This window comes from Micropterus salmoides, unplaced genomic scaffold (assembly GCF_014851395.1).
Source record: "Micropterus salmoides isolate LMB-PRFRI ecotype aquatic unplaced genomic scaffold, ASM1485139v1 Ms_hic_scaffold_12, whole genome shotgun sequence".
Taxonomy (NCBI): domain Eukaryota; kingdom Metazoa; phylum Chordata; class Actinopteri; order Centrarchiformes; family Centrarchidae; genus Micropterus; species Micropterus salmoides.
In genome coordinates, this window is record NW_024040263.1 from 10221982 (window position 1) to 10235973 (window position 13992).

At 39.5% G+C, this 13992-nt stretch overlaps 2 protein-coding genes across 2 annotated transcripts; both read right to left on the reverse strand.

Annotated features, from left to right (window-relative positions):
• Nucleotides 1-939: 939 nt before the first annotated feature.
• Nucleotides 940-5120, reverse strand: toporsa (topoisomerase I binding, arginine/serine-rich a). The gene is made up of 2 exons (XM_038713281.1): nucleotides 4956-5120; nucleotides 940-3937 (listed from the first exon to the last, which is right to left on the reverse strand). The coding sequence occupies exon 2, from the start codon at nucleotides 3932-3934 to the stop codon at nucleotides 1490-1492; it is 2445 nt and encodes an 814-aa protein (XP_038569209.1). The 5' UTR covers nucleotides 3935-3937; nucleotides 4956-5120; the 3' UTR covers nucleotides 940-1489.
• Nucleotides 5121-6207: 1087 nt separating this feature from the next.
• On the reverse strand, nucleotides 6208-8970 carry ndufb6 (NADH:ubiquinone oxidoreductase subunit B). The gene is made up of 4 exons (XM_038713285.1): nucleotides 8702-8970; nucleotides 7180-7272; nucleotides 6611-6655; nucleotides 6208-6346 (listed from the first exon to the last, which is right to left on the reverse strand). Exons 1-4 carry the CDS (start codon nucleotides 8879-8881, stop codon nucleotides 6281-6283), a joined length of 384 nt encoding a protein of 127 aa, XP_038569213.1. The 5' UTR covers nucleotides 8882-8970; the 3' UTR covers nucleotides 6208-6280.
• Nucleotides 8971-13992: the final 5022 nt, after the last annotated feature.

Below are 13992 nucleotides of genomic sequence, written 5' to 3' on the forward strand. Positions count from 1 at the left end.
GTATAGCCACTGCTGTTTATCTTAAGGAGGTATAAGAACCAGATGGAGGTTTGAGTTAGCTGAATTTGGAAGCAAATTTACGACTACTTCTGTTTGTAAGGCCACTGTTACAGCTCCAGGGCAATATGCCAGGGCTGGTATGTGTTGTTTTTCAGTGATGCAGGTTGGTTGGAACTGGAGGCTGCTGGGCACTATCTCCAGGTGATGTAGGAACTGCCCGATCCCGGTAGGGGGAAGGCTCCCTCTTCCCTGGCACCACCTTGCATTACGTTGGGTTTACAATTTCTGTATATTTATTTAGTATTGTGTTAGTGTTGTCTGGTACGTTTCTATGTCAGTCTCATACACATTTGTTAAATAGTTATTTTCTCTCACATGTGCTATTGTTACAGAGCTAGACCATCACACTACTTATCTATGCAAACACATGTTCAGTCATTTAAAGCTTTTAGCTTCATCCACCTCTTCCCTTCACTGTATTTTACACCAGTGGTCTAATCTGAAGCTCTAAAACAAGATGTAAACTAGTAAAGGGGTTTTGGGTACTCAACACACTACATTGTTCGTAATTCTCTTAGCTTGGATCAAGTGTTTTAACTCAATCTCTTCTTCTCTTTTCTCTATTCCCTATGAAAACCATCTATCTACTTCTGGGTTTAATAGCAAAATGTCTGTTTACCACATGACTCTGATCTGTGTGCATAAGAGAAACACCAACTATCAATTATAATGGCTATCAATGTAGCACTGCCTCTTATGTAACAAGTCTGACTACATCATTTTAGCTTTTTACAAAACACACTCGGATAATAAAGCCTCAGTCTAGCTGAAGTCACACTAAGAAAGTTGGCAAATGTATGGCCCAGCTATTAATCAAATGAACCCAACATACTCAGTCTGATCCTGCATGAAATAAACCAACATTAACAAAAAAGCACACACAGTTGCTGACTGCAATTTATTTTTAAATACAATTTAATACAAAAGAGCCCATCCTAAAATCCAAACACCATCTGCATATAATAAGCAGGTAGAAATTGTTTTGACTTGAGAATATAGCAGAACATCACTGTAATCAACATGATCCCTGAGAGCGCGTTAGAAATAAAATTGATCCATTAAAGAAAATTAATTTCCAGAATAAGAATTGACAATATTTTTTCCCCCATTCTACTTTGTTCAGAGTGGCATTTTGCACAGAAAATAGGATTGTTTTAGGTGTGTACGTTGATGTGACCTCGCTAAAATGGACATTTATGATGTGAATGAACACCACTCTAGTTCTGGGTCTGTCATGTAATCAGCACACTTGTGGCGGCATTTAAAAAAGGGGCACATGAATTCATCCTATCCTATATCCTTCAAGGTCTGGTGACCTTCAACATACAGAACATCGTTCTGATCTAAAATACTGCTGGCAGGCATTAGCAACTGAGGGTGAATACATCAGTTCCCACCACACGCAGCAGGAATCTGAGCTTCCATTCAACTACACATGAGAGAGGGGAGGGGCAGGGTCTGCGGCGTCATCTGTGGTATTGTCGATGGGAGTGTCCTTGTTAGTGCTGCTGGCCTGGGTCACACTGTCATTTGCAAAATAATCACTGTCACTATCAATGGTAATGACACTGGGTGAGCACTTCTCTGTGCGCTCATTACCCTTGTGCCTTTTGCTTTTCTTCTTGTGTTTCTTTTTTTTCTTATGGTGACGCCTGCTTCGCTCACAAGAGTTTTCCTCGATGACGAGCTCCACACTGAGACTCCTGCTAGTCTTTCTTGACCTCTCTTTGGATTTTTTACGATGCTTCTCTTTGCTCTTTTTTTTGTGCTTTGTCAACAGCGTGGCAGAGTCGCCCTCAGCATATAAGTTGTGAGTGTGTGTGTCTTCAGACGGCTCCTCCAAATGTCTTGTTTTGTATTTCCTCTTTCCGCCCGGCTTGTCGTGGTGTGCTCTCCTTTTCACTGAAGGGGAACGACTGCTGGAATAAGTCCTAGATCGAGAATGCCTCCTGTCCCGTCTCCGTGAGTCCCTGCTGTGGCTCCTGGAGCGAGAGTGCCGATCTGAGTACTTGCAGCTACTGTAAGAATAAGAGCGCCTCTCTGTGTAATGCACCCCACTATCATTTCTCTCTTGGTTGTAATGCCTATATGACCGATAGCTGTGATCGTCGTCCCTCCTTTTACAGTTATTGTCACATTTTGAGTAGAGGTCTCTGCCACTCGTGTAACAATACCCTCTTTCTCTTGACAGAGTGCGGACACTGCTGTGGGAGATCACCGGGTACCTGCTAGAGTGCCCATGCTCTCCACTTCTTGACTTCCTCCTTCTCCTATGGTCTCTATCCTTTGACCAGTGCCCCTCCTTAGATCTATCATTACTGTCAAATCTTCTATATGTGTCTTTTCTGTCTGACTTACTGGATGTCTTGTGTCTGCCGGATTTTAAAGAGCTGCTTCTATCTTTTGAATCCAACTGATGATAGTGGTCTGTTTCTACATTTTCTGACTGTCCAGTGCCACTTGGATCACTACTCTGTGAAGCTATAGGACTGAGACTGGAGAAGCGGATGTGCTGAGGCAGAAGAGGCACTTCTTTAGTATCTTCACTGGCAGACTCATCAGAGTTAGAGGAAAGTTGAACCAGCTCAGGAGTCCTCTCTGCCGTTGGCTTAACAAAACCTACAATGACACAGTCATCACTGTCGTCAGACAAAAACTCTTCATTGTTAACTTCACCCAGAGTCATGTCTGTTTGGTTATGAGGACTCATTTGCTGTGGAGAAGCCCTAAACTCCCGCCTCTCCTCCTCTAAACTGCTGTCCGAGTCTGAGTCAAGGACTGACAGACATTCTGCCCTGCTCTGCTCCGCTGTCGTAGAATACGATGGGCCAGGCGTCTCATCATCCCACACAGAACGGCTCAGTGTAGACGTGGAGTCTCCCGGGGGGCCCAGCTCCACCTCAAGTTCCTCATCCTCTGAGATAGCTATTACAGACGAGTTGGAGCTGCTGTCTTCATTTGAAGAAGTAGCTGGGCAGTCGTAGACAGCATGCTGGTCATAGGCCTCCATATTGAAGGGGGACTTTGCAAAGCTGATGAACTCATGCAGAAAGTGCTCTGTGCGTGCCTGGAGGAACGGCCTGAGCTCTTCCTGAATAGCTCCATCCTCCATGTCATACCGTGTAATGCGCGACATGATGATGTGTTGAACTATGTTGACCAAAGAGCCGTGGGCTCCATATAGCACAATGAGTTCTCTTTTTAGCCAGGGGATCAGTCTATGGAGGCAGGCAGGATTTCTTCGGAAGAACTCAGCTGAAGTGTCTCGGGAGCGGCCACCATCGCGAACACTCCGAACCTTCACCCCACGTCGGTACAGTTCCCTTCTGAAGTTGACCATTTCCTGCTCCCTGACGTTGTTCACCACCCTCCCTTCACTTGCAGCTCTCCTCTTGGCTGCCAACCTCATCATCATGCGCCGAATGTAGCGGTCCTGAGGCTGTCGCGGAGGACCTGTTGAGGCTTCAAACATCACTCCATTGTCTGGAGGTGGAGAAGTCCTTCCCCGCATCTGTCGATGGACTCCGGTAAGAGTTGTGCGGTATCTAAACCGCACTCCCCCAAAAGTCCCAAAAGAGCCATTATCCAGTGGCTGTAGGTCAAACTTCTTAAAGTCTTGCTCTGATTTTATACTGTGATAGATTGAATTAAAAGGCTGTTTGCATAGAGGACATTCTGCTTTGTTCTTGGACCACTCATGAATACAGCGGAAACAGAACTTATGCAGGCAGAGGTCCAGGTAAGAAATGTTGTTAAATATGTCCAAACAGATGGGACACTTGGAGTCTGGTGACGCCTCTGCAGACATTGCTCCAGAGGCTTTCCTTCTGCCACTCTTCTGGCTCTGCTGCAGGGCAATCTTGATTGCTGACATGATCTGACATGAGACATATTAGGTTAAAGTTATTTTGAAATAGGAAAGTCTCAAAACCACCAAATAAGATGGGTAAAGCAGACATACAGTAACCTGTAAAGTCCTACTGAGGTGCTGCAGTTAAGTCTACAATCTGACCTATAAACTTAAAGAGGAATTTTACAATTAACCCTACATCTGCACTAAACACGGTTCATCCAGGTGTTCTTGACCGTTTGTTATAATGACCATATTCACATCATAATCAAAACATTTAGCTATGAGTTCACATGATCTATTTTCGTTAACTTATGACATACAAGCTTTTCTTGTTATAAGAACATGAACATGTCTCCCTCCGAAAGTATAGAGAACAGAAATATACGTGCACGTATAGAGAAATTGCCTTACATAAATTCAAGAACCATACCTCCCTACTCTATACATACACAAACGATTTGACATATGAAAGTAACTAGAAGTAACAAACCATAAGAATAAATAACAGCAACGGGTGCTTAACCCGAATAGACCATAGATAACGTAAGTGTTACATAGTAACGTTATGACAGTCCGTGATCTAGGTCTTATTTGCGCTGCATATTAAACCTTGAAAGGTATGTCACCACTGAAAAGAACATAATATGATAACACTAGTAATTCACCAACCCTCGTTTTTGTCCTTCCTCACCTTCGACTGTGTTGTTGTTTTCGGTTAGTTAGCTTAGCATGTTAGGCTGGATCTTTGCCTAGCGCCCTGTTTGTAGGGTTTCCTCACATAAATTACTAACGTTAACGTTACTGTCGGGAAAAACACTGTACATTGGATTTAAGTGCTCATTATCTTAACAATTCTAGAGTTTAAACAAGCAATCGTGTCAGAAGTACACTGGCCCTGCGAACTGCAGTTCGCGAACTGATGAACTTGGTTAGCTAAAGTTAGCAAGCTAGCTAACTAGGCTAGGGCGTTCCAGCTATCTTCGCTACATAAGCTAGGGCTAACGTTAGTTAGGACGTTACAGAAAAGTAGTGCAGTCCTTACCTTTGATTTCCTCAACCGCCTATACAGTTGGTAACTTATTAGCCCGTCCCGTCTTGTAGAAACTCATTCATTTCTACACAAATGTCACTCTGGAGAAACTGTTTAACTTACAAAACCAACAGCCTTGCTTCTCCTTCCATCGCCGTCTGCCGTTTTTTTATTCATAAAGCTACAAGCCACTACCGCCCTTCAGAGTAAAAGCGCAGTCTCCATGTTTGGAAAAACGACCACCACCAATATATTTTTAAACACACCACCATTTATTGTATATAAAAAATCATCAAGATAAAATTATTTTTAGTGATAATACCTGTTCTACACAACTAATACTTCTACAATGTACTGTAACAATGACTGACTGTGACGCGCATGAAGCACAGGGGACAGTGGCTGATCGTCAGCAACATCAAAAAATGATCAATCAGAATAGCTACCCCTGATATCTTAAATAAAAATGGCACAATATAGTACTTTAACATGCTCCCCATCTCCTTACAGTACACATGGAGTGAGTAGTGGTGCAATATAAAATGATTCTGTAGTGGGATCATTATTTGATAGGGGATATTAGTCTATACGCTACCCCTGATATGTTATTATAATATAATCAAAAAACACAAGATGTCATAATACTGTGACAGTTATAACTTTATGGGATTGGAAAAGGGGACACATAAGATTGCATGTTTCAATAGGGCAGAGCGACTCGATAGACTCTGCTATCAGTTTGCGCTACGCTAGCATTTTTCGACGAGGCAGCATTTATCGTCAGAAAACCGGCCCTAAGACAAAAATAACAGCTATTAAGGCCTTGTTTTTCTTACATGATAACACATTCTGTACATGTATAGTTATTTATAAGGCCAGTTAAAAGTAGCATTAAATTAACTTCAAAGTCTAAATTTTTAACATTTTATTTTTTTTTTTTATGTTCATTTACTATCTGGAAATCCAGTGCATCTTCAGTGGTGTACCAGAGTTGCTATAAAGCATTTGCCTTTTCCTTGCATTTAGTCCAACCACAGTATCCTTCTCCAAAATGAAATGCATGGAGTAACATAATTGAATTGCATTGTAATTTACAGATAGCCGCTTCACTACTGTGGCTGAGTTTACAACAAATTTTCTTTAAACTGATCTGATAGCAAAAAGCAAGAGATACTACAGCCTCCTACAAGTGAAAGCATCAAAAACATACACTGTAATATGTCACTATTTACATGAATCTGTAAAAATCATTAATACTCGTAAATTACTTTGTAATATTTTATTGCCATATACACAGTTTTTACAACAGAAATGAAAATTATTGAAATATTTCAACTTCAGTGATGACCATGGGTGTCAGGGAGATCTGGAACAACTTCACCTGTCTCCAGAATGGTGTCACCCTATACACAAAAAACAAGGATAAAAACATTTGAAATTGTCCACCCGGCAAAGACATCTCAAAGAGCCATTTATCTAGGCTATTTTTAGAGCATCTCAGGACAGTGTGTTTGCAAGGAATCAGACTGAGGAACAATCAGACCTTCCTATGGCTGGTAAAGCAAGCTAATATGTTGCACATACAAAAAATAAAAAGAACAATTATAGTTATTACAGGAAAAACAAAAAAGGTACAATGTTAGAATTAATAAACAAGTCATACTTACTGGGAACAGCTTGGGTTTTAATTCCACAATGCCATATGGCCTTTGCTGTGGAAGACAATTACACTGTTAGTGATTATGCTGACTGATCAATGTATCAGTTTACAACACTGTAAAATGACTGAATTCATAACCTGAAGCTGACACCTGAATGAATTGTGTAATGTATAGCACCCTTCTTTGTCAAATGCAAGAGAGAATGAAAGAACATGGAATAAAGTCAACGCTGCATATCCATCATTCTCAAGAGCTCCTATTTTCTTTGTAACTTCCGTATTTGTATGCTACCTGAAGCATGAAATTTTACACTTTACATACTTAAACATGTGTGTTGAACTCTGTATTATGGTTCTCTAAAAGCTCATCAGTATAACATCAGTGAATCACAGGCTGTTCACAAACATTCACACAAACTGAAGGTGTAACATCCAGGAGTTCTGCTTATCAAGTCATAAAATTCTGTTCACCAGATATATGTACCACACCATTAACATGTAATAGGTCTTTATTCTCTTTACTCCTAATTTGTTTACTAATATCACAAATAATGTCTAACATTTCTGTTGACTTACAGCAACATGGTATTTCACGTAGTAGTGAACAATCCAAGCAGGTATCAGCAGCCGTGTTAATGTGAAAACGCCACCTCTGTATGCTTTGTAGGTCTGTAAGGAGATGATACACATCAGACGCAGGAAAATATTAATAGAAAAGAAGTACACAGTGAATCACAGGGTTAATTTGTTGCTCCGAACAGATCCTGCATACTTCAACATAAGGTGGAGCTTGCTCTTTCACTCTCAGTAAGCGGGAAGTGTATGCATGTAAAATATTCACAAATAAAGCGTTTTTAAAAAGGGAGGGAGAACTTGAATTAGGAAATCAAAATGGAAACAGGTGCTGCCTTGAGGACTTGTGTAGATGTTGAAACATGAAGAAGACCCAAGTAAATCAGAGAAGTCTCAAATGGACAATCAAGTAAGATAAAGTAGGGCTATTACAGTTTCATAGCGAAAATCACCATGTGTAAAAGGTATATAACACCATTTTTGCAATATAAACATTTCAGCAGGCATGTTGGTTTAAAACCTCCCTCACTAGTTTGTACTCTCAAGTAAAAGTCAAATCTCAATAGAGCTGCAGCTAATAGTTGTTTTTAATAGATTAATCTGCCAAGTTTTGATTTACTCTATTAACGACAGTATCAGTATAAGATGTAAGGAGATAGTGAAAAATTTTTATCAGAAACTTAAGGAAAAGCATACATTGTGACTTGTCATAGTAGGGAAAGTACAGGTGTTAATATTAATGCTGGATATATTTTCCTAAGGTGTCCCAGTAAGCCACAACAGTGTGACAGTGAGCCAGCATGCACAATACCAGGACCCTGAATCCGAAGCAGCTAAATGGAAAAGCCATCATTCATTTTATTATTTATACCTGTGGCCTGTTTCCTGCAGTAACATGTCATTTTGAAAGGCCTATTCGTCATTTTTGTCAAGCCAACAGTCCACAAGTCAACAGTATTTCATTTACAATGAAAATCCCCACATTTGAAAAATTGGAATCAAGAGAATATTTGGTATTATATCATGATAAATAACTTGAACCGAGAGCCATAGGATTAGTGATCGATTAATCGGTCAGCCGATATCAGAGTGAAGTAAATCTACCATCCATTTGCACATTTTACCAGCATTTGGCTGGTGTCTGAACTTATTTTCCACTTGCTCCCATGTAGTCAAATAATAAATGTAGTACATTATGCACGAGTTATTATTTCAACAGAAGGGTAAAATTACAATTCTGAGTCTTTATACTTTACAGATTTGACTATGATGCAACCAAACAAGGACGAAAATTAAATAAAGAATTAAACTGGGTTAAATTGGATGTTTCACCACGTTGGAAGAGGCGAGTAAAGCTGCGCTGTAGCTTTAAATACGTTAGCTTTAATAAAAAAATAAAAATAAACAGTAGTTACACTTTGTAAACTCTCTATGTAAATAACTTTCTTTATAGATATTTAGCATGTTCACTGTTATCACCGGTGGTTGTTGTGCTAGCTAGCGTTAGCTCTGTATCAGCACTCACGTAAAGTCTCCACAGGCTCTTGGGCTCCAGAAAGCCAGCCCAGAACTTGGTGACGGCGCCGGCAGGTTTAGCTTGCACCACGGGCTCCCTCGGGCTGAGCTCCTGGTCCTTCAGCCACTGCCTCCGGAGCTTTGAAAGCTGCTCGAAACGGAGCTTCTCGTCTGGTGTGTACCCAGACATTGTTTATTTCTGGATATTCAACCTCAAGTAGTCTACAATGACACCATGGAGGACACTTCCCTTTGCAGGCAAGTACACCAAAGAAGAAGAAGAAGCGGAAACGCGACACAGATTGAACAGCTCGACAAATTCTAGTGCGACACCTTCTGGACCGGAAGATGATGTGTAAAACGACATGTTTATTTATTATTTTATTCTCCTATTTGTAATGCTAATAACAACAACAACAACAACAACAACAATAATAATAATGTTTATAATTATAAGTCAGACCATTCTGAGAGCAGCAGGTTTGATTACAACAAGCAATTGGTTGCATCAGAGTTTTTGGTTTATGACATATACAATATTTTACAGATGTGAGTCACACTTCCCCAGCATTTAACACCATCTTAATATTTTTGGTCTTAGTGCCCAGTTTTATCCACTAGGTGGCAAAAACAAGTTGGAGGATGACAAGTTGTACATTTTCATGAGAAACAGGCCATTTAAAGGGGCACCACCAACTTTCCATGTAACTGTCAGTTTACTAATCTTGGTTAGTAGCCTACTCCACTGCCAATAATAATGACATTAGAAAGTCTTCATGAAGTCATGATGTTCACACTCCGGTACAGTAGGTGATGGTATGCACCTTTCACAAATGTTTGTACTTGTTACACGAAGAAGAAGAAGAAGAAGAGTCTGGGGAAATGCCACTGTGGTTGAGGGGCTAATTACTGGGTCAATTTAAGAGGGCATGGAGATGGTCATCCAGCAAAAAGGATGCTGCAGACATTCTGGGAGAAGGACACAACACAAAAAACAAGTTTTGGGTGGACAGGGGATCAAATGGCAAAGGAAGCAGGAGTATATGATAAAGAGTTTGGCGCAAACGTGGTGTTGCCTATCAGACCTGTCTGGGAATTAGAAACACCATGTGTAGATTTGAAATTACTTAAGATTAAAGACAATAATAAGACTGCTGATTTAACTAGTGTATATTATAGCTATAGGGACAGTAAGTATAAGGAAAGTATTCAGATTTTCCCAGATGGGTCAAAGGACACGCAAACAGACGCAAGAAGGTATGCAGTTGTTTTTCCCAGGTAAGTGGAACTTAGCAAAAGAACATCTGATTGTCTTGAGTGGGTTTACAGTTGAAATGTTCGCCGTATTGATCGTATTGGAATGGATGGAACAAATTAGTTATAGGGAAATATTAACATGTAGTGACTCTGTGTCAGCTCTTATAAGCATGAAGACAGGTACAGCCAGAAGTCACCTGGACCTGGTGTATGAAGTTTTATTTATGAACTCAAGAATAGCTAGACAGGGGGAAAATGCCATATTCATGTGGGTCCCCGCACATTCGGGAATTCAGGGAAATGAGAAAGCAGACAAGTTGGCAAAAGAAGCAGTTAAAAAATGTTGAGAGATGTTGAAGTCAATATTAAATTATCAAAATCAGAGGGGAAAGAAATAGTGTGAAGTCTAAATCAACAATGGCAACAGAACTGGGATAATGCAACAAAAGGTAGACATTTAGGCTTACATGCAATCCAAAACAGAGTAGGCATATCAAGAAGTAGAGGAGCAAAGCGGAAAGAGCAAGTGGTAATAAGCAGGCTGCGAATTGGACATAGCAATCTTAACAGCACAATTTTAATTATAGGAAAACATCCAACAGGAATGTGTGAACAATTACATGAGGCAGAAACAGTAGAACATATTGTTACAACATGGAAATTTATTCAGGAGAGACAAGAAATGATAACACAGTTACAATAAATAGGGCGGGTAGATAATACTGTCAAAAGTTTATTGGAATGTGGAGAAAGTGTGGAAGGTAGGAAAAGGATATTTGTTTTTTTGAGGGCAACTGGATTAGATAGGTGGATTTAATATGAATGAAAGCTGAGGGTAAAGGTGGCAGTAATGCAACTCAATGGATGCCAGCTGCCTTAAAAACTCAAAGAAGAAAAAGAAGACGACAACATTTTTTGGCTAACCTTACATTGGAAAATGTGTTCCTCTTGAAAACACAATGTTTTAAAATTCAGATCAGATTTACCTTTCTAACATTACTTTTGGTAATCCCATGGTACCGGGGTTAATTGAATTTAATGACTAATGTAATCTCTATGACTTCAGATAGAACAAATAGGTGACTATCAATGATTGTCATGTATTAATTTAATAAATCTCAGAAAACAGCATGTTAAGTGGTTTGTGCCTGTGTACTGTCTTACAGTAGTCTACAGCAGGGTTTATTGTGTATGGTCCACTCAGTACTCTTTAGCATCACTGCTCCTCCACCACGCAGAGTCCATCCATCCATCATCAACCGCTTATCCTGCGTACAGTCGCGGGGGGGCTGGAGCCAATCCCAGCTGACATCAGGTGCAAGACAGGGTACACCCTGGACAGGTCGCCAGTCCATCGCAGGCCACGCATAGTCTATTGCTCTAATATAATTAATGTTTACTATGAAGATTGTTTTTGTAGGCGAGTTGGAGAACAGAGGATAAGCTCATTTAAAAGGTTTGGCGGATTTGCAACAACCGTATCGTGAATGTAGAAATCATGGTGGAAAATTTAGATGAAGAATGGGATTATAGTGGAATGGACTGGAAACAGGTCCACTACCAGAAAAGGAGGAAAAGGGCTAATTATGAGAGATCTGTAACTCTAAGAGATCTGAGGATACCTTTAAAAGGATAAAAACCACAGACAAGGCCTCAAATAGCAGGCCTGCAATTAATGATGTGACTAGAAATAACGTAAATCAAAATGAATGGATAGTAATCATTGAGTGTAACAAAGTTGGCAATCTCTTCAATCCAATTAAAAACACAAAGATAATTGAAAAGGAGATTGGAAAAGTTAAGTTTGCAAAATACTTAAACAACAGAAGGCTGCTAATCTTTGCAAAAGATGAAGAACAGCAGAGAATGATATTAAACAAAATTGGTGGAGAAAAAGTCAAGTCACACATACCAGGTGCAGTTGCCAAATTGAGGAGTGTGATATCTGGTGTTCCTCTAGCGATATCAGTTGAGGAAATTGTGTCAGAACTTAAAGAGAACGGAGTAAAAGTTACGGAAACCAAAAGAATGTTCAGTAAAAAAGGAGGTGAGAAGAGTGAGAGCTTATCAATACTACTTCACTTTGAGGAAATATTACAGAAGAAAGTATTGATGGGTATGTTCAGTTACCCAGAGAGAGAATATATATTCTGCCACATCTTAGATGCTTCAAGTGTCAGCGTATGGGTCATGTTGCAGGACAATGTAAAGGAAAGGAAAGGTGCACGGTGCGGAGTGAATCATGCATACGGGAAATGAGAGTAAAGTGCTGCAACTGTGGAGGAAAACATAGAGCCGCTTTTCAAGGCTGTGTTGTGCAAAGGCAAGCAAGAGAAGTTCAAAGATACAAAATTATGAATCAGGTCTCATATGCTGAAGCATTAAAGAAGGTAGGCATAAGTGCAGGAAGAATGAACAAGGAACTGACAGAACGCCGAAATGACAACCTTAGTCAAACGAATGAAGAAAGGGAACCTCCCACAGTAAAGAGAACCGACACTGTGCACGAATCATGTTCTCATAGGTGCAAAGTAAAGCAGGGGACTTTACTTGTTGATTTAACTGTTAACTTTGTTGCATTTAGTGTCATAGCTCTACAACAGGAAGATGGAAGGACTAGGCTTGATACAATTGTTGATGCAGCAAGGAATTATTTAGGGATCACAAGCACTGAGGGAGATCCAATACATGAAATGCTTAATCCCCTAAACTGTGATGATAACTACTAAGACAGTAATAAATATCATAATGGTAATCCACATTTTACAGTGGAATGCAAGAAGTATAATCTCAAATGGTCAGGAGTTTAAAAGGTTTGTTTATGAACTAGATGTTACACCAGATGCAATTTGCATTCAAGAAACCTGGCTAAAACCTCAATTAGACTTTATAATACCTAGATACACTTCAGCAAGATGTGATAGAAACATTAAACAAGGTGGAGGATGTTCAACTTTCATTAAGGATGGAATGGCATTCCGGAAATAATCTTGTCCAAATAAATATGAATGTGCAATTACTGAAATATGCAGAACAAATATTACGCTGGTTAACTTCTATAATCCATGTAAGCCTCTAACTTTTGAAATGTTCCATGAAATAGCAGGAGAAAATAGTAAAAGAGAAATACGGTGTGGAGACTTTAATGCACACAACAATTTATGGGGAAGCAGTTACACAGATAAACTTAAGGAATGCTATTCAGAATTTGAAAGGAGTAAAAATATGGAAGGTGATATAGATGAATACACCGATACAATTACCGCATCGATGTATATTCCAATAAGTAAAATAAGTGGTAAAAGGAAAATTGTACCTTGGTGGAATGATGAGTGTAGTAAGAACGAAATCGAGCTTTTAAAAAAAAAAAGAGAGCTAAGGTTAGGAAAGTTATTAAATCGACAAAGAGAAATGCATGGAGGCAATTTTGTTCAAGCATAGGAGGGGAAATCCAATTAAAAGCTGTATGGTGGAAAAGTGCTCTGATTCTGACATTTGTTAAACCAGGTAAGGCTCCAGATAATACAGGCAACTACACACCTATAGCATTAACATCACACTTATGTAAATTAATGGAAAAGATGATTGTGAAAAGACTAGATTATTTTCTAGAGAATAAAGGATTGATAAACCCAGGTCAAAGTGGTTTTCGTAGAGGAAGATCCACCATAGATGCCTTAGTGAAGATGAGCAATGAAGTTGAAAAAACTCTGCATATGAAAGAAGTCATGGCAGTCATTTTCTTAAATATTGAAAAAGCATATGACTACATGTGGAAAGAAGGACTATTAATTAAAATGAGTAAGCTTGGTATTGGGGGAAAGATGTATAACTGGATACTAGATTTTTTATCAAATCGTACATTCAGGGTTAAAGTAGGATCAGATATGTCTAGTGAGTTTAAAACAGAAAATGGAATCAAGGAAGTGCGATTAGTCCCATCTTGTTATTATGATAAATGATATATTCAGTGATATAGATATAGATATAAATGCTGCATTATATGCAGATGACGGGGCAATCTGGAAAAGAGGGAGAAACATT

What these genes read in the sequence shown, in the direction of transcription:
- toporsa (XM_038713281.1), bottom strand. Translation starts at nt 3,934, where the DNA reads ATGTCAGCAATCAAGATTGCCCTGCAGCAGAGCCAGAAGAGTGGCAGA.
- ndufb6 (XM_038713285.1), bottom strand. Translation starts at nt 8,881, where the DNA reads ATGTCTGGGTACACACCAGACGAGAAGCTCCGTTTCGAGCAGCTTTCA. An exon ending in ACGTGAAATACCATGTTGCT is followed by an intron (nt 6,656 to 7,179) that starts GTAAGTCAACAG and finishes TGTCTTCCACAG; the next exon opens with CAAAGGCCATATGGCATTGT. An exon ending in TAAAACCCAAGCTGTTCCCA is followed by an intron (nt 6,347 to 6,610) that starts GTAAGTATGACT and finishes TTTTGTGTATAG; the next exon opens with GGTGACACCATTCTGGAGAC.